Source organism: Besnoitia besnoiti, chromosome I (assembly GCF_002563875.1).
Source record: "Besnoitia besnoiti strain Bb-Ger1 chromosome I, whole genome shotgun sequence".
Lineage (NCBI taxonomy): Eukaryota > Apicomplexa > Conoidasida > Eucoccidiorida > Sarcocystidae > Besnoitia > Besnoitia besnoiti.
Window position 1 is genome coordinate 1,262,850 of NC_042356.1, and position 18,318 is coordinate 1,281,167.

An 18,318-nucleotide genomic window follows, 5' to 3' on the forward strand; every position below is an offset into this window, starting at 1 on the left:
GGCCCGCCCCCGCGTTTCGCTTCTTTGAAAACAAAATGCGTCTCCGCATCGTCAATCCGGCGGATGGGGCCCCGCGTGGGGGGACGAGGAGCCTGACGGGCGCGTCGAGTGCGGCGAAGACTGGACTTTTGGGATGCTACTTCATCATTTAGCGGGGACGAATTTTTTCGCCTCTGCGGCCCGAGGTGCTCGCGGCACGGCGCCGACTCTAGTCAAGTCTTCGCTGACTGGAGTCGGCGGCCTGCAAAACGCCGCGTTGACAGCGGATGGGGTTGTGTTTGATTCGAAGAAGAAGCCCGAGGACTATTCGATCGGACCCGAGACCAGACTGTACGTTACCAGCGTGCCCTACAGCATGCCGACACGGCTGTTCATCGTCTACGCGGAAACTGGAGAGACTGTTGTACGCCTTTGCCTGAAAAAGCGTAAACTGAAGGTGTTTCGCCGAGGGCCCTCCGTCGCGGAGGTCTCTGCCGGGCACAGTGTGTCGCAGCGCGAGCATCGGCTCTAGGATGCATGCGTTGCGCGCCTCAGAAAGCGGCGGAAGGCTTTCCGCAGGCAACACGCCGCTTGGAAACTGCCATGGGGCGTAGACACCGCTGTACACCTATACAGTAATCATATATAGATAGGGATAGATAGACATATGCATACCGGAGAGGCATGCACACGTGCCAAACGGGACCTGTGTTTGTCTAAAAGCGTCCAGGCTTCCCCGTGAGCTGACCGGGTGCTCCCAGAAGACCCCAGTTATGCTCGTTCATGTTCAAAAAGATGTTTGCGAGTGTAACCCGCATGGTTGCTGCGAGTCTGCATGCGCAGTTTCATGCGACAAGGCAGCTGGGTACCTCATCGGGCATATCTATGTATCTATATCTGTATCTTTCTATATTTATGCCTATACATGTCTATGTATTTATGTTAGCGTGTGTAGATAGACCTACACAGGAAGAAAGTCTATGCAGGATGACAACACCACAATTGCGACTCGAATGCCTTCGTTTTTCTGCCCGTCGCGCAGGCGGTTGAGATGCTTGCGGCCGACCCCGTGAGCGTGTTGATGCGGCTGCTCCACACTCGCCTGGGGCTGGAGCCAGAAGATCTGCTTCTGGTGCACAGAGGCGAAGTCCTAGAAAGAGACCACAGTCTTCAAGAACAGGGCGTCGCGAGCGACGCGCTTGTTTACCTTCTTCTGAAATCGCAGCAGCCTCCGCTGCCCCCTCCCGCCCCGGTCTCGCGCTCGCCCCCGGGCGCGCAGAAGGGCGCTCTGGCCGCGAAGGAGGCAGAGGAGGCGAAAAAAAAAGTCTGAGCCGAGCAAGAAGAAAAAAACGTAAAGGGAAACCCACCTCGAAAACGTGAACCGGAGAATAAGTAGAGATACCCTGTGTTCAAAACAGACGCAGGCCCCGAAAGCGTTCAGTGGCCTAGGAGTTTTTTTTATCCGATACAGGACATGAACAACTCGGGGGCGACGAAGAGCGATGTGACGCAGAGGAAACCTCAAGAAAGGGAATCCATTTTCTCCGTTTGCACAACAGCCAGTCTCTATCCACCTGACCGCATCGAAGGCGCCGATTCGCAGCGCAAAACCGCAAGACGGTTTTCCACTGAGAAGCGCTTCGATCTGTTAGACCTGCGGCACTTTGTGAGGCAAGAGGGAGGGCTCGGTGTCAGCAGGTCTTCTGTGCCGCTGGTGACGTATCGCCATCTGAACTTCATCTTGTCGCCCGCAGAGAGGTTGAACTGCGGCAGGCCCGCTCTAGCGTGGAGTAGGCCGCGGCGAGCTATCAGCGCCCGACAGCAACGACAGGCGCCTCCACATCCTCCGCGTCTTCCTGTATACATGCGTGTTTGTAAATACGTCAGTATATGCACACGTGTGTATCTATCCAGGACGCTGGCGCATGCATGCAGGGTGTGACTACAATCTTCAGAAGAGGCCTCCGCTCGGTGTGAGTGAGCTCCTACACGACGAGAGGCGGAGCGCAGCCGCAGACGGCACGCGGCGCCGCACGCACCCCTATACCGTTGTCTGTCTTCTAGCCTCGCATCATTCTATATACATAAAAATCAAGAAAGAACAATCGCAGAGACAACGATATCGATCTGAAGGCAGTCGATTCGTGCCTGGCTTTAAGAAGGATGCCGCGGTGGCAGCGCCTCGCGCCGAGGCGACGAAAGTCCCCAGACATGTCGCGTGTGTTTTCACAATTGCAAAAAAAGTCCTCGTCGGGATCAGACGCCGAGTGAAGCACAATTGTCTCTCATAACCCGCAGGCATGCACGAACGTACGCACGCATGCAGCTTTGCACGGGAAAGTCGCACGATTCTGTATACATATAGTTTGCAGAGCGGACGTCGACGGAAGAGACAGACGACGGGAGCTCGAAAGCGAGGCTTTTCCTTCAAATGCTTGAGCACTCTCCAATGGCGGTGATTTCTTCGCAAAATCTCTCTGAAGTTTCTACCAAAAAGCTCTTTACAAATTCGCGATTAGCACGCCGTGGCCGTAGCGAGGAGACAGCATGGGAGGTCCTGCCTTCCACTCGTTCAGCTCGTGACGGAGGAACGCTGTGCTCGACAGCACGTCTTCGTTCTGGCCGCCCGTGACCTGCGAAGAAAAACCCAAACGCCATCAATGCCTTTAAAACCCGCCACAAACACGCAACACACGCATTTACACGCTCAACTCGTACACCTATATCACGACACATATATATATGTATACGAAGGTGCTCGCACGCGTTTATATATATATATATATATATATATAGGTAGATAGATATGTGCATATACATGTATATGGGGACGCTGCTCATCAAGGGTAAAACTGGTAGCGGCAAAAAGGAGCACGCACACACGCAGATATCCGCGAAGCCTCGTGGCCTTCACAGCTCTGTATATCTTTGTGGACGGTGCGTTTCTAGCCGCGCGTCGCACGCAGGCTCACGCCTCCTTCTCGTTGGCCCCGCGCCTTACCAAAATCGAATCCGAGACGACGACGGCCGCGCAGTCCATGCGGGGGACGTCCATATTTGCGAGGAAGGCCCAGCGCTTGGTCTGCGGATCGAGGACTTCCACGGAGCTGTGAATCACGTTGCCGTTGTCGATGCCTCCCATGACGACGATGTGGTCAAAGCTGCACGCTGCACTTCCTGCGCTGCGGACCTGAACGCCCAGGAAGGCAAGACGCGCCACGATCTCCCTCTCTCTCACGCTTTCTACCGCCTTGGCAGCCTTCAACGCTTCCAAGAGACACACATACGCATTCGATATCTGCCTGGCGAACGCACACGAGAGCCTACTAGACTACGTAGATAGACGGAGGCAGCGTGCTGGGCGCGCCCGCGCTAGCGTGGCACCATGAACGCCGCTGCGCACAGGACAACCGCCAGACATGCAGAAGCGCAGAAAGATTGGTGCAGGCCAGATCAGATGCTGGGTCTTCGCTCCTTCGCCCTGCCGCCTTTTTTCTTCTTGTAAAACTCCTCGCGGAAACAAATGACGCACTTCGATCATCTCAGAGGGCAGAATCTCCCACTTGTTCACTCGAGGCTCGTAGACCTCCACACTCCGCAGCCGCTCGCCCTTCGTCCCGCCAAGCACGTAAAGGCGATCGTCTGCGCAGAAACGAGCAGCACAGACACGAATAGCTTTATCTCCGCATCTGCGTCCACAGCACACTCAGATGTGTGAGTCGCTTTGCCGTCGTGCGGGCTCCGTGAAGCCCCGCGCAACGCCGCCGCGAAGACAGAGGCGCGCAGGCGCTTCCCCGCGCGCGACGCACACGCAGCCAGAGGTTGCGCCGCGCAGAAATCTCCAGTTGAACGCCATCTATCTGCAGAAGGCTGAATTCTCCAGCTGAATTCTTTTGACTCCCGCGCGCGCATTGTTTTCTTGACTCTCACCTTGCACGCAGCACATGGCGCTGGAGCGGGGCGTGTGCAGCGGCGCGACTTCCATCCAGTTCCGCATGCGCGGGTCGTAGCACTCAACGCTGGCGAGGATGTCGGAGCCGTCGAAGCCGCCAACTGCAAAGTGTCTGCCGGTCATGAACACGCCGCCCGTGTTGCGCCGTGGCACGTTCAGCGGCGCGCCGGTCACCCAGCAGTCGCGCAGGCAGTCAAAGATCTCCGTCTCGCACAGCGCCTAAACGAGAGGGTGCCAGAGAAGAAACCGGCAAACCAAAACCTGAGCTAGACCTCCGTCCCCCCCTCCTCCCCCCCATGTGGCCCAGCAGGCACACCTAAACAGGAAAGAAACGCGTCACGCATCAACGAGCGGCCGACACAAACGCTGCGTTCGCGCCTGCAGCCTGCCGCAGAGAGTGAGCGCTGAGCCAGACGCGCAACTGCGCACTCCCTCCCCCCCCCCCCCCCCCGCGTCACTTTCGATTACCTTGTAGTCGAGATTCTGTCCTCCGTACACGAAGAGGCGATTCTGCAAAACGCTGCTTCCAAAGTACGCGCGCTCAGTCTCCATCGCCTTGCAAGGCCGCCAACACTGCTGCCCAACGTCGAGGACTTCGAGCGAGCGCAGGTGCTCACTGCCGTTGTGACCGCCGACCGCGAAGACGAGCGGAAAAGGAAAGAAGCGAATGCCCAAGAAATCCGCCTCCTGCGTGATCGCGTCGCTCTCCGCCGCGTCCCTGAACGCACCAGATGCCGTGGCGGCGTTTCGCGCCTTCCACAGAGGCCACGTGCACACCGTCGAAACGCGGAGGCGGCGGAAGCCGACTCCAGATCCCGGTGAAGAGAGAGGAGACGCAACCGAGAGCTCAATAACGCAATCGCGGCGACCGGCGACCGACCCGCCGCTGTCACGCTCCGGCGAAGAAGGCGGAACCAGACGTCGCTGAAAAGTTCTCAGACGCGAGCGGAAAACCTCTCGTTCGCGCGACCGCAAGCCGACGCAATGCGCCGCGACTGCCTCAAGAAAGGGAACCTGCTGGATGCGGACACAACCTGCCCGTGCGCCAACGTAGAAAATCTACGCCCCGTGCGAAATCAACATCGCGGCGCCTGGCTGCTGCGCCTCTGCGGCTGCTGGCTGCGCCTACCTCGGTTGGGGCGGCGTAGAGGGGTTGCGGAGGAAGTTCAGGATGATGCGGAAGAGCTCCGAGTCCCGGTCGAGGAAGATCCTGCCCTGCTTGTCGCGAGAGACATGGTGGCGACCGGACAAGAGACTCTCCAAGAAAGATCCAGGCTGTTGTACGAGTGTGTGCCGCGATGCCTCAAAGACGACGCCCCCGACATTCAAGTCGACGACAGTCTCCGTCGCGATATTTGTATCCACGATGCGACGCTTCTCCGCATCCAGCGCCTCCGCTTCCTGTCGAAACCTTTCCTTCTCCTAAACAGACACACCCCCGTAGGACTTCGACAGCTACTGGACATCACCAAACTGACAAAAAAGCAACCAATATATATATTCAGAGAGAGAGACATGCGCTCTACGTGTGACACATATGCAGACACGCATATGCGAACGCAGCTCCACCCCTCAGCGTGTACGCGGATTTGCAAAGGGTATCAAAACACGCGCGAGAAGACCCCGCTGCGCGGTTCGCCAGCAGGAGCCCTGCCGGGCTTCGACAGACGTTATAAGACCAAAAACAAAGCGGCGGATCGACAAACTTCGAAAGACGTGAGCAGTCCAGGCAGCGACGTACGAGGAGAATCCTTCGCCGATGCGCCTCTTTCTCCTCTTCGAACCGACTTCTCTCGGCATTCAACTTCCGGCGAGTGTCTTCGCGCTCAACCTGGATCTGTTTGATCTGCGACGCCATCTCGGCCTGCGCCTTCCGCCTCTCCTCCTGAACAAAAGCAAACAGGCAACGACGGCGAACGACGACAGAAGCAAAGAATCAGAGGGTGACAAAGAAGAAAGGAACGCCTGAAGAAGAAGCAAGCAGGACACAAGTGGGCCTTAGAAACCTGCCCTGAAGCATGTTCACTCGCTAGATCTCCCTACGCAACATACGCATGCATATGTATGTGAATACGAAAGCCCACAAACAGCCATATTTATAGGTGAGTTGTTGTCTTCTTGCCTTTGCGACTTGCCTTGATTTTTTCGTATTCGTTGTCCTTTTCTTGTTGAAGTCTTTCCCAAGCTTTCTTTCGTTCTTCTTCGAACTCCTTTCGCGCGCGAGTCAAGTCGCGCTTCTCCTTCCTCAGGTCGCTTTCTGTCTTTTTTAGCCAGCCAATGAACGTCCGCCTCAGGTCGCCGACCATGATCTCAAAGTCCTCCGTCGAGGCGAAGGAGGCGCCGCCGCCGCCGCTCGAGTTTTCGCCGTCTGTGTCTCCTCTCGCGTCGCTCGTGAAGGGCGACATGCCGCCGTCGCGGTCCTGCGAAGAAGTGTCGTCCTCGAACTGACTCTTTCCTCTTCTCCCCGGCAGCAGCGAAGACGTCGCAGGCGCAGACACGCTCGAGTGCGCGTACGAGCGCAGCAAAAGGTTGTCTCCCGCACTGGAGCTGCCGCTCATCGCCGTCCCCGCCCCGGTCGGCAGCGCGCGGAGCGGCGCACAGGCGCCTCGGACTCCCGAGGGCGTCTGCATTCCCGAGCCGCCGCGCGCGGGGGCGGCCGCGGTGAGCAGCGAAGCCGCAGACGGCCGCGAGGAGGAGGTGAGCGCGCCGCCGCTGCTCGTGAGCAGCCCGCCGACGCTGCCGCCGGAAAAAAAAACTCCCAGTCCCGCCCGTCTCTCTGCCTCTCCCGCTTGCGGCGCTCCGCAGCGCCGAGGCGGCGCCGAGCGCAGGCGCGTAGAGCAGGTCTGCGGGCGGCACCGGAGCCGAGGCGACGCTCGTGCCTGCAGCCCCTAGCACCCCAGTCCCGCCGACCGAAGGCGGTGTATGCGAGGCGGGGAGTAGCGAGGAGTCCAGCAGCGCGCGCGACGCGCCAGCCGAGATCCCCGGTGCGGACCCCGGAGTTGCGTACATGTAGCTGTCGGCTGCGGAACCTGCGAAAGCAGACGAAACGCGCCGAGTTTGAGGAGATACGCAGGAAGCAGAAGGCAATAACGACGACTGAAGAGACCCGCCAGCAGACAAAACAGGCACAGGGACGGCCAAGAGAGGAAAGGACCCCTGAGAAACGTCCCCGTAAGTCCACTCTGTCCAGGGGTGTCCCCCCGCTTCAACAAGGCACAAAACGCAACTCTCCACATGTCTTCGAAACTCCGACCAGGCGCTCCGCCCTCCTCACTCGCCTCTCCTAGGACTGTATCCCTGACTCCTCTTTCTCTTCTTCCTGCCGTCACTGCGCGACGCCTTCCCCCCCTTCCCCCTCATGACCTTGCGTTCTATCCGTTGTCCCTTCGTGTGTAGTCTTGGTTGCCCCTTTCGAGTCTGCGCAGTGATACACGTTTTATTAGACACATCCGTTAACGAGAGGGAAGCTTGCTCGGGTTTCCGTGGCTGGACGTGCTGCCCTATTTCGCTCACTTCGGTTCTACATCATTCGCTTCTGAGCGACTCGCTCACCTGGGCGAAGCACCGAAGACCGTTTCACGCCACTCCAGCAGGCGTTTGAACTCATAGCCGCTGCCCCAACGCAGAGACAGGAGATCCTAAATGAATACAGGCGCCTGAACTGGAAGAATTGTTCCTCTGTGCAAAGCGCATCCGCGAACAGCGTGGAACGCGCGCTCCCGAGATGCCGCCGTCACGCCTGAGAAGCCTCCGGTCGCGTTGGGCTCCACAGCCCTCGACGCGTCTCTCTGTCTCTCTCCCGAAGAGGAGACTCCGCCGCCCGTGGCGAGGTGGAGAAGGAGCTGAACAGCAGCGCGCCTGCGGGAAACAGACCCGTCTCTCCAGAGGGAGAGGTGAACTACATGCAGGCGGCGCACAGGGGGGCGAATAGCGTCGAGGCCAAGCAGAAGACGACTTCCGCACCGCGGAGGAAGACGCGCATACACCAGTGGAAAACACACTGCGACGTGCCCGCGACGGCGCGGCGAGGCGTGGAGATGGAGAATAACGGAGGGAGGACCTTTTCTAAAGGTCCTCCGTCGTCGAAGAACGAGGCACCTATGGAACGTGCGATGAGCGAGCGTGCACAGCCACCGCGGAGAGCTACAGAGGAACAACGCGCCGCGCGGGCGGGTGAGTTGAGGACATTGCGCAAACTCGTTCTGAACACACGTTAAATGCTTCGTTGAGAAGCGGCAGGAGACGCTGGAAAGCCAAGAGGAATGAGGAATTGCCGGTGGCGAGAGAGCGGGTGAGGGCAGAAGAAAACAGCCGCTGGCCAAAGACACGAGAGCTCCGAAGAGGCGAGGCACCGGGAAAGGAGGCGGAGAACCAAGGCGATGAAGCAACGGAAACACGGAGAAATGAGTAGAAGGCCGCGGCCTCCAAAGCAGAAGAAAAAATTCGGGGCAGAGACAAGAGAAGGAGGTGACCGATCGGCGACGGACGCGTGGGCGCGGCGCAGAACGGCGCCAAGCCCAGCCTCAAAAAAGGAACTGGACTACAGCACTGACTAAGAGAGGTGTTTGAGTTTTACCCTCTCGCGTGGGCTCGTACTTGCGAGGTGAGTTAGAAGGAACACCGGAAAAGAATCAGCAACGGCAGAGGAGGGCTTGGCTGCCACGAAAAGACACGAAGGAGTTCGGGGCGCGCAAAACGGCGTGGAAAACGGACTTTTTCTCGGCAGCGTCCTCTGCTGGGAGAAACGCAACTGAGCCTCCCTTTTCGTGTGTTTGTTGTTCGCGTGCGATCGTCAAAAAAGAGAAAAAACGGCGGAAACCGCTCGCTGTCAGGCCAATTCCGGGCATCGCAAAGAAGCACCGGAGACATCCTCGTGCACAGCGGGTAAGACAAAGAAAGACTCGCCGATACCCGTTCGAGTGGACTGTCTGTAGCAGAAAATATACGCGTGTCCCTCTCCTGCGACGCTGGGCTGAGTTCTGCGGAGGCCAGGGCGTTTCCTTTTTCTTCTTCTCAATATCGCTTCGCCGTCTTCTGTGCGTCGCGGCGGCTATGGAGGTTGTGGCAGAAGGCGAGTTCCCCGTCCGGGGCCTTGCGAACGCGCGCCACGGACATACTCGCCCAAACTCAAAATTTTGTGGTTGTGTACGGAAAGCATGCACGAAAGGCAAGAAAACGAAGGAAAGGTGGAACAATAAAGCTAAGGACAGTGCAAGACACCAAAAGGAAACACTCATGCACCAATATATATATTTATATGCCTAACGACATGAAACCCTGAACCCTATAGTGCCACATCATGCTCTTCGGCGGCAACCAAAGTGCCTGTCAGTTTCCCGCTGTGGATATTCAATGAAAAAGAGGTCGGCGGGAAACTGGCTAAGGGAGTTCAGTAATATTAACATGCCTGCACAGCAGATTCGAGATTCCAAGCTGGTAGTGGTCGCAGTGTTACATATATATATATATATATATATATATGCGCAGATGGACAGTGACCGGCGGGGATTCTGTCCGGCAGGTTTCACCCATGGAATGCTGACTATAGGTATGCGCGTGACTTCTCCGCTCAGATCGCTTCTCTTGGGGTGTTTGAGTGTCGTGGTGCTAGATCCTAAGATATCTACCGGTATGCCACCACACTGAGTGCCGATGCTACTATTAAAAAGATTTCTTCCGCCCGCCTACGCTCCTCAGCATAGTCTGTGCGTTTTTCACATCGGCTGAGAAGAGTCGATTGGGGGGCAGCGAGCGTCTCCATAAATCCCTAGAACGCGCAGTAGACGTATAGCCCCAGCTGCACTGTGGCTGAGAGAAATGCCAAAGCAAATGCTCGACACAACAAGCAAACACTTTAAAAAGGGATATACACTGCAGTTCCGCGAAACGTGACGCAACACATCCGCAGAAACGCACAATTTCCTCCGTCGTGAGTCGCGCTGCACCTTCTCGCTGAGATCGGACCGTTTTACCGTTACCATGTGACCGAGTTGCTGCAACTGTGTGCCTGCAGTGGAATCTATTCCATCAACAAGCATAACGTGAGCTCCACATTTTCCGGGGATGAGATTGGCTGCCGGAAAAACGTCCGATGCAACAGTGCTTCCACACTCTCTGTTCGCCGTCGTGCAACTTTGGTAGAAGGCGCCCACCGCTGTCTTGTGTTGCAAATGTGCTACAAAGCCACGCAGCCTGTGAAAGTCAACATGGGCTTCTCTCTAATAGCGAATCCTATTCGAATTGGCATGACACTAGCCACGTTGTATGTGACCACCACACCAGCTCGAAAGTGCGACACAATGAGTGCCTGCTACGCGATCCAGTACTTGATACTTTGTGATCAGCGGGAGAAAGCTTCCGTGGTGCTGCTGACGGAAGACGCAGCTGCGTAAAAACGCCGTTCTGCACAGCAGGGTGCCCGCGCTGGATTTTTGCACCTGCCACTGACAAGGTGCAAAATATCTATTCCTTCGACCGAAGCGGCATCCGGCGGTAAGGCCCACAACCAGGTCACAGCGCGTCTAGTGTCCCGTGCTTTTCTACGCAGGACGTATTTGAGTTTTTACACTAGAGCTGCAACCACAGATGCGACCGAAACGCACACCTGAGATGCGAACGCCTCGGAACGACGCGTTTTTGAGTGACACATCCAGGCTTGAGACCCCCGATTCACCGCGACGGCATGTTGCCGCACATCCGCGCTGGCAGGACGGAAACACCTCGGCCTGTCCGCGCGGAGGCCTCACTTACACGTGAAGTTGCTTTTGCCCACGCAGCTTTCCCACTCGCTTCCCGCTCGCGTCTCCTGCAACGGGATGACGCAAAGAGACTGAAGACCAGCCTCGCGAGCAAAAGCTGAAACAAACCTCACGCACCCAAGTTCCCTATATCCCACTCCGTGCCCGTCACTCGTGGGCTCCTGAAGAAAGACGGAAGTGGGGAGGCGTGCCACGCTCCTGTGCAGAGAGGAGGAAACTTATGGAGATATGGGTTTCGGAACACCAGGCGGCTGCTTTGCAAACTGATCAATGGTCTTCGGTCTCAGCGGCTGCGCCATGCATGCACGCGTGAATGGGGATCCGGCATAGCGGGCACAGAGGGGCCTTTTCCCGTGTTCCGGCTCCCTTCGCCGCCTTCTTTGTCGCTAGAGAACGATTAATTACTACGCCAATCAACAACCGTACGTTTTCTCGGGTGTTTGGATCCAGAACTGGGACTGAGGCTCCTTGTCTATTTGAGTTTGTCGGTGGGGGAAATATCAGAGTCGATCATCCAGCCTTCCCCCGTGAGGCTGGTGCCCACCCTCGCCTACTCCACAGGATTGACGGTTTATGCGTCGCCGGCCCAACAGACGAAAGACCGTGTGATGGGCGTTTTTCACTGGGGTCCCTCAATTTTAGACAGGCTTAAATTCGTCGTGCACAGCAACTTTCGGCTACACGGCCGCCGAGGCTTTGGCCTCAAGGATGGCCACCAACACCGGAGTCACCGAACGCGGGCATGACTCTGGATTTTATAAACTCTCCCCACCGTGGACAGATAACCTTTTGCTACTCGTTCCATTCTTGTTTTCGCGGTTCTTTGTCTGCGTTTCGCCGGGATCAGTCCGGTGAAAATGTGACAGCGCTCCCGTGTCCCGAGGAAGTTGCGGTGCTCGGCTCTCGACCCAAATCCGAGTGTATATACACCTCTTGTTGGGGGTGCGTTCCTCCTGAGGCACTGTGAAACAATCTCAAACGTAGCCCCTTTTTGGCTTCTCTGAAATTTTTCCGTGGAGAGCCCACTTCGTCGTGACCCCCGCCCGGCCGTGCTGAGCTCGGGGAGACTTGGCTCCGCTGCTCGACAGAAAACTGCTGCCGGCTCGTCCACGGCTCGACCGGCCTTTGTATTCATGCGTTGAGGGAGAAGAAGTGTCCTTAGTCTTTTCTGTCTTGCCGTCCCCAAACGGCGGCCTCTCCACCTTTGCGCCCGCGCCTCCTCCGCGTCGTCCCTGCGTCCGTTTTCCCTTCGTTTCACTTGACCGGCCGCAAAGATGGATAACGACTTCTTCATTCCGCCCCCGACGTATCCAACGTGCATGCCGCCTGCGCACACGCCGCCTCCGCCAGCTTCGCCTCCACCACACGTGATGAAGGCTGTACCCGAAGAGCGCGATGGCGAAGCGGGCAGCGGCGGAGCTGACAAACACTCTCGAGGCCGGCGCAAGAGTACTAGGAACGAACTTCACCCTGGACACTGCGACTGTTGTGGATCTTCTGCAGACAGTCAAAAATCTGACGAGCTCGGCACAGACGCAGGCCCCGGTAGCAAGGGCAGGAGTCGGTCGCGGTAAGCTGGAAAAAAAGAGAGGAACAGGAATTAAAAACAAAAACCGCGTGACGCTGGAAAGGCGAGAGGACTCGCGTTCTTCTTTCGGTATTGCATGATGAGGCAGGCTCATAAACAGGGAGCAGAGGGAAGCGAGGGAAGCACAGGAAATCATATGCTCTTATTCCGTGACCTAGCGAGATAGATGGCTTCCCGGAGCATGCACCAGTGAAAAGTCAGAGGCGTTTACAATTCTATGTGGGCTCAGCCGCATCCCTTGCGGTGAGAAAACAAAGGAAATGCATAGTTGAGTGCAGCCGCAGAGACCTCATACACCCATTGACGTTCTTTCCGTTCGCGAGCCCAAAACAGCGAGAGGGCGTTCAGGCGAATGTACCCTCCCAGCCGGATATACAAAAATATATGCGTTCCTTTCGGCTGTGTATGCATGCTCATTTGCATACACGCTCCTATCACGCTAGAGAGCGCTGAGCTCCATGGGACTTTCGATTGCCCAAAATTCCACAGTGCGCGTTTGGGTGATTTCTCCTCTGTCTGCGTAGTGAAGAACGTCGTCTCTTCTTCTTTTCTTTTTTCGCAGGTCCGCGGAGCCGCTCCCCCAGTGGAGTGACTACTGGGAGGCTCAGGAAGACATCCACCCGACATCAAATCCGAAAGATGTATGTACTTCAGTCAAAGCAGGGGCAGCTCTCTGAACTATTCGCAACAGGCATCCGCTTCACGTGAAGGCGCGGGCGCTGTGACATCGTTCTGGCCTCCTCACATTTGTTTTTCTTTCGTCTTTCGTTTCCGTCGAGACTATCGATCGTGGAAGCAATCCGTGTTTTTTTTTTTTTTGCTGCGTAAGTGCCGCGACTTGTTCCTGGCATATCGACGTGGCTGTTTCGAGATCAACAGTGTCTCACTTTCCTCCTTCCGTTGACATCGGTTGTCTAATGTCGAAATCCCTCCACATGTTTGCTTGGCTGGCGTCGCCCGTAGACATCGTGCAAGTCGTAGTTTCCACTCTCTTAGAGGGCCCTGTATTTAAACCGCGAAGGCGCTGCGGATGACGCTCGCTCCACCCCTCGCGTCTATGTGTTAAATTTACCCGTGAGCATACCTATTCATATATACATATATATATGTATGCGCCTGTGTATCTGCGCGTAAGAGACGGGCATTGCTCGACATGGTTCTTCCCCCTGCGCAGGGAATGAGCAGGGCGCATCTTTTTTTCGCGTCTTGTGAATTTTCTTTTCGCAGTCCTTCCGCGTTTATCGCTCGGGGTCCTCAGGCCCCGTGTGTTTTTTCCTGCACGGAGGCGGTCACACGGCGCTCAGCTGGTCTCTCGTCGCCGTAAGTGAAAATTCGTTCCTGTCTCTTGGAGGCAGGAGAGTTACGGATCTCGACTGGAGACACTCCGCAGGACGCTGCAAGCATCTGCATGCGTGCGTATGCACCAACACGCCTACTGCTTTAGCCGCCTGATGTAGAGGGCCATATATATATATATATATATATATATATATATATATATATATATATGTACATATATATACATATGTGTATATACGTATGTGGGTATATATGGACGTGTGGATATCCGTCTGCGTAGAACATGATTCATGCAGTTGCTGATCTCTGCGTTTTCCTGGGTTCCTCCGGCGGTCGTTAGCGTGGCATGCTTCTCTACTTCTGCGCTGCCGCGTTTTTTCAGAAGGCGCTGGGAGCCAACGTCCGCTGCATCGCCTATGACGCAAGAGGCCACGGCGAGACGCACTGCGAGGACGACACGGACTTCAGCGCGGAGCGTCTGGTCGGCGACGGGCTGGCGATTGTCGATTACTATTGCAAGAAAATCTACGAGGAAATCCACAAGAAGAAGTTCGAGCCCGCGGAGCCCGACGACGCGCCCGAGCAACCGGCGGGCACGCCGTTCATCCCTCTCGCGCCGCTTCCAGGCATGAAGCGCAGCGACGACCCCTGCATCATCATCATTGGACACAGGTGAGAAGGCGAGAAAACGCCTTGGGTAGGCGGCTGAATCCGTTCACGCGTCGGGGGGGGATGGGACATCGAGTCGAAGCCTGCGAAGGACCGAGCGCCTTTTCGATTTGAGGTATTCATCTCTGGATCGCCGATCGTTCTACAGAGGTGATAGCTACTTATCATGAGGTAATACTGGCGGATAGCCTAGCTGTATTCTTCGTGTTGTCAATGGCTGGTTTCCACGACGGATGCGGTAACTTCTTTGTCCAGTATATACTTTTGTGGTTCGGGAGCGTGTAGAGGCAAAGAGAGAGGGGAAAGGGGGGGAGAGGCAGCGAAAAGACACAGCTCGCGGGAGGAAAGCAGAGAGGGTGAGAGACATGCGCACGCCAAGGGGGATAACGAGAACAAACCAAAGGGTTGAGACGACCCACTGTGACAGATGACGCGCGAAAACGGGAAAATACACGAAACGCGTTTGTCTTTGGCTTCAGCATGGGGGGCGCGATCGCGACACGCATTGCAGCTTCGGGGAAGCTTCCGGCGCTCCACGGTCTCGTCGTTGTTGATGTCGTTGAAGGTGAGTTTCGTTTTGATCTCTCCTGGTCCTCGCATTCTCGGCATTTTGCTGTCACTGTTCTCAGCATTTCTTACCGTTGGCGCCTCCCGGCGGCCCTCCTGTTGTGTCCGCATGCATCATCTCTCTCGTCACTTCCCTGTGCCGCGTCTCTCTTCTCTGCGCTTCGTTTTCACTCCATTTTCGCGTGCGTTCTTGGCAGAGAGGCAGAACTATTTCCAGGTGATGCTACGATGGAAGGCTGCTTCAAGTGGGAATCAATCCCTCCAGGGTCGCTTGAAACGTGTTCGTAGAGTTTAAAGGGATGACTCCTGGGTCTAAGCGGAACTGCTGTGCACCGAGGTGGTTCAGAAATCGTTTTCCCAAGAACGAACGCGATCTCTAGCTCGTGGTACAACGACTTCCGACCCATCACCCGTAGACTTCATGAAAACCCCAAGTCCGCGTGTCCTCAATTCCTCTTTTTGTGGTCTTCCCTGCCTTCCCCTCTCGTGTATCTCGTCTCGAGTCTCTCTCCGTCTTCGCATTGTTCCGTGGCTCCAGGGCGGCGCGATTTGCGGGGGCGGGAGCCGTTCTCGCTGTAGCGCTGCTGCCGTCCCTGTGTCTCGCGCGTTTTGTCAGGAACTGCGCTCGCCGCACTGCCGCACATGGCGTCGTTTGTGAACAAGCTGCCCACTGTCTTCACGTCGCCGCGGGAAGCCGTGAGCTGGGCGGTTCGCTCTGGGCGCCTGAAGAACGAAGAGAGTGCGCGGATTTCGCTGCCCTCGCAGCTGATTCGCACGCGGCGCCGCGACGTCAGGAACATCCTCAAGAAGGAAATCTCGCCTGGGCACGAAGACGACGTGGTCTGGTAAGTCTGAATCGAAAAAAAAAACACGCGAGCGGGGGAGGGGGGAAGAGGGCGGGGCGGCAAAGCACCGGGGAACGAAGAGAGTCCTGACAAAAAAAGTCCATTGCGGAGAAGAGACTTCTAGTCTCTTGGGGGGAGACAGGCCGGGGACTGAACGAGAGGGAGAAGAGAGATTCGCCGAGAGCGGAGGCTGGCGAAGGGAGGAAATCGCACGAACTGCGAAAAGAAGAGACAGAACCGAGGAGGGGAAGAGCGTGAAGTTTCGAACCCAAGACTCTTGCACGAAGCAAGACGCTCAGGCGGGGAAGGAGCAAGATAAAACACGAAGAAGGATGTGGGAGCACATTGTAAACGAATAATGGAGGCGGACTTTCACACTGTTTTCGCGTGTGATCCGCAGGACGTGGAGAACCGATCTGAGTAAAACGCAGCCCTACTGGGAAGGTGAGACATGAGAAATGCTGTTCCCGTCGCCTTCTGTTCAGTCAGCTGTCGTCTGTTCACGCCGCGGTGCGAGCCCAGTATCCCTTGGTGTCTTTCGTCCTTCCTCATCGGCCTTTTGTTTGCGTCTGCTTTGGCGTGTGTCTTTTTTTTTTCTCTTCTTTTCGTTCTCTTGGTTGTCTGCTGTTTCGCGCTCTTCGGCGCACCTTTATTCGCCGCCATCGCCCATTCTTGTTGCATTCTCTCCATTCTTCTTTCTTCGGTCTCTCTACACTCCTCTTGAGGCGCTTTCCGCATTTCCTCGTTTCGCCCCCGCGAAACGAGGAAATGAACAACAGGAAATCGCGCGAGTCTGTGGGCTCGCGCCATTTCTTGTTCTTCGCAAAGAATTTCTTGCGTTCTGTCTGTCGTTTCTTCTCGCAGGCTGGTTCGCGGGCATGTCGTCTCTCTTTCTCCAGGCGCGATGCACCAAAGTGCTCATCTGCGCCGGCAATGACCGCCTTGACCGCGAACTCATGATTGCTCACATGCAAGGCAAATTCCAGGTTCAGCTCGTTCCCTACTCAGGCCACGTCGTCGAGGTAAAATGCGAGGGTGAAAGCGCGTGTCTCCCTCTCGTGGCATCTTTTGTAAATGTTTCGACACGCGCGTCTGGAGGGCGAAGCGGCTTCTATAGCCCTCGGCTCGCGTCCACTCCATCTCTTTTTCTCGCGTTTACCAACTTCCCGGTAGCTGCCTTCTGTTGCGGACGGGTGCTTTGAAACGATGAAGCCGAGACGCACAGATGTGCCTTCGTTTCCAGGGAGAAAGACAGCTTCACTAAGTGCGCTCGCCTATATTCACGTATGTCTGTCAGTCCATGTATTTATATCTATATATATGTATTTATGTATTATGTATGAATATGCGAGGGAGGATGAAGGCTTCCCTGATACGGCTTGCATGCATGTATTCGCATATATCTGGCGATATATATATATATATATATATATATATATATATACACGGATTTTGTATGTTTTTCGTTGTATTTACCATGAGTATGCATTAATTCGTGTGTGCAGAGTACACAGATGCAGCACGAGACTGAGCAGAGGCACGCGCTGAAAAGCTTGCGCAAATTCAATTCTCTGAGGCGCGTGACGCGAGTTCCCGCGTCTACGTATATGTGTGTGTGCGCATGTGTAACTTGTGTGCAGGAAGACCAACCTCAGGAGGTGACGCATGTTTTGCAGAATTTTATTTCTCGGTACCGTTTAGATCAGCCCTCTGTCCAGCCGTGGCGTCTGCACGCGGCTGCGCCGAAGGATACAAACTGAAACTAGAAGTTTTTCGAAAGTCCTTTCGCGCAGCGGCCGCCAAGGCAGCACGCCCGCCTTGACTCAAGCTCGAAGTCGTGCATCTACCTGTATCTGTAGACGTCTCCATAAACTATATATATACACAAATATATATATATATGTAAGTATGTATAAATGTATATGAATATATATTTATATGGCAAAATATATACATGCATGCGCGTACTGCGGTGCTTGTATATTTTCGGAAGAGACTTGCGCGCGCATGTGGAGGGACTTTTGACTCTCGACTGACCTGTCTGCCGCGGCGGTCTCGGCACCTAATTTCTGTTTGCTTAGATATGGAGGCGAACAGCGAGGGAGAGAGGTCGAAAAGGCCTTTTGAGGAGCGAAAACTCAGATATACATTTTGAGCTGCATGCGAGTGAAAGCGAAAAGTGTACGTATTATTTCATTTTTGCCTCGGCAAACCTCCGAGAGAGGGGCGTGCGAGCGAGGAGCAAAAGGCCGGACAAAGAGCAGGGAGGCGAAGTGACGGCAATAATGGGGAGAAGGGCGAAGGCGAAGCCGTTGCATTCTTTCTCTCTCTGAGGTGGCATGTCTGTGTCTGTATATTTTGTTATGTCGGTCATCTTCGTTGTCCCTCTTCCGCTGTGCGTCACTAATTTTTTGCTTTTTCTCAATTTTTTTCCCGGTCTTGTAGTGGCTCGCTGTGCGCGCCAGAGCTCAGGTCACAAAAAGTCTTTTCCTTGTTTCTACTTTTTTCTTCTTCCGCCTCGCGACCGCCTGCTCTTTTAAAGCGGCGCTTCGCCCTCAAACCAGAGGAGTGTCTCGTCACGCACCAGAAAGCCTGCAGAGTGCACCTGACGGAGCGAGCTGCGCTTGAGGTCTCGATCAGCCTGCGCCACGAGGAGTTTCA

At 55.6% G+C, this 18,318-nt stretch overlaps 4 protein-coding genes across 4 annotated transcripts; 2 read left to right on the top strand and 2 right to left on the bottom strand.

Annotated features, from left to right (window-relative positions):
• Positions 1 to 133: 133 nt before the first annotated feature.
• BESB_001880 (uncharacterized protein) lies at positions 134 to 1,309 on the top strand (the record flags this gene model as incomplete). The annotated part of the gene is made up of 2 exons (XM_029358943.1): positions 134 to 403; positions 1,022 to 1,309. The coding sequence occupies 2 exons, from the start codon at positions 134 to 136 to the stop codon at positions 1,307 to 1,309; spliced, it is 558 nt and encodes a 185-aa protein (XP_029221855.1).
• A 1,171-nt stretch (positions 1,310 to 2,480) lies between these two features.
• BESB_001890 (kelch repeat and K+ channel tetramerization domain containing protein) lies at positions 2,481 to 5,789 on the bottom strand (the record flags this gene model as incomplete). Its single annotated transcript, XM_029358944.1, has 7 exons — positions 2,481 to 2,612; positions 2,981 to 3,169; positions 3,512 to 3,621; positions 3,910 to 4,150; positions 4,400 to 4,649; positions 5,061 to 5,353; positions 5,673 to 5,789. The coding sequence occupies 7 exons, from the start codon at positions 5,787 to 5,789 to the stop codon at positions 2,481 to 2,483; spliced, it is 1,332 nt and encodes a 443-aa protein (XP_029221856.1).
• A 238-nt stretch (positions 5,790 to 6,027) lies between these two features.
• BESB_001900 (kelch repeat and K+ channel tetramerization domain containing protein) lies at positions 6,028 to 7,538 on the bottom strand (the record flags this gene model as incomplete). Its single annotated transcript, XM_029358945.1, has 3 exons — positions 6,028 to 6,351; positions 6,446 to 6,960; positions 7,484 to 7,538. 3 exons carry the CDS (start codon positions 7,536 to 7,538, stop codon positions 6,028 to 6,030), a joined length of 894 nt encoding a protein of 297 aa, XP_029221857.1.
• A 4,425-nt stretch (positions 7,539 to 11,963) lies between these two features.
• Positions 11,964 to 17,417, top strand: BESB_001910 (putative chain a, pp2a-specific methylesterase apo form (pme); the record flags this gene model as incomplete). The annotated part of the gene is made up of 9 exons (XM_029358946.1): positions 11,964 to 12,259; positions 12,840 to 12,918; positions 13,505 to 13,597; positions 13,959 to 14,248; positions 14,725 to 14,810; positions 15,429 to 15,657; positions 16,058 to 16,101; positions 16,522 to 16,679; positions 17,298 to 17,417. The coding sequence occupies 9 exons, from the start codon at positions 11,964 to 11,966 to the stop codon at positions 17,415 to 17,417; spliced, it is 1,395 nt and encodes a 464-aa protein (XP_029221858.1).
• Positions 17,418 to 18,318: the final 901 nt, after the last annotated feature.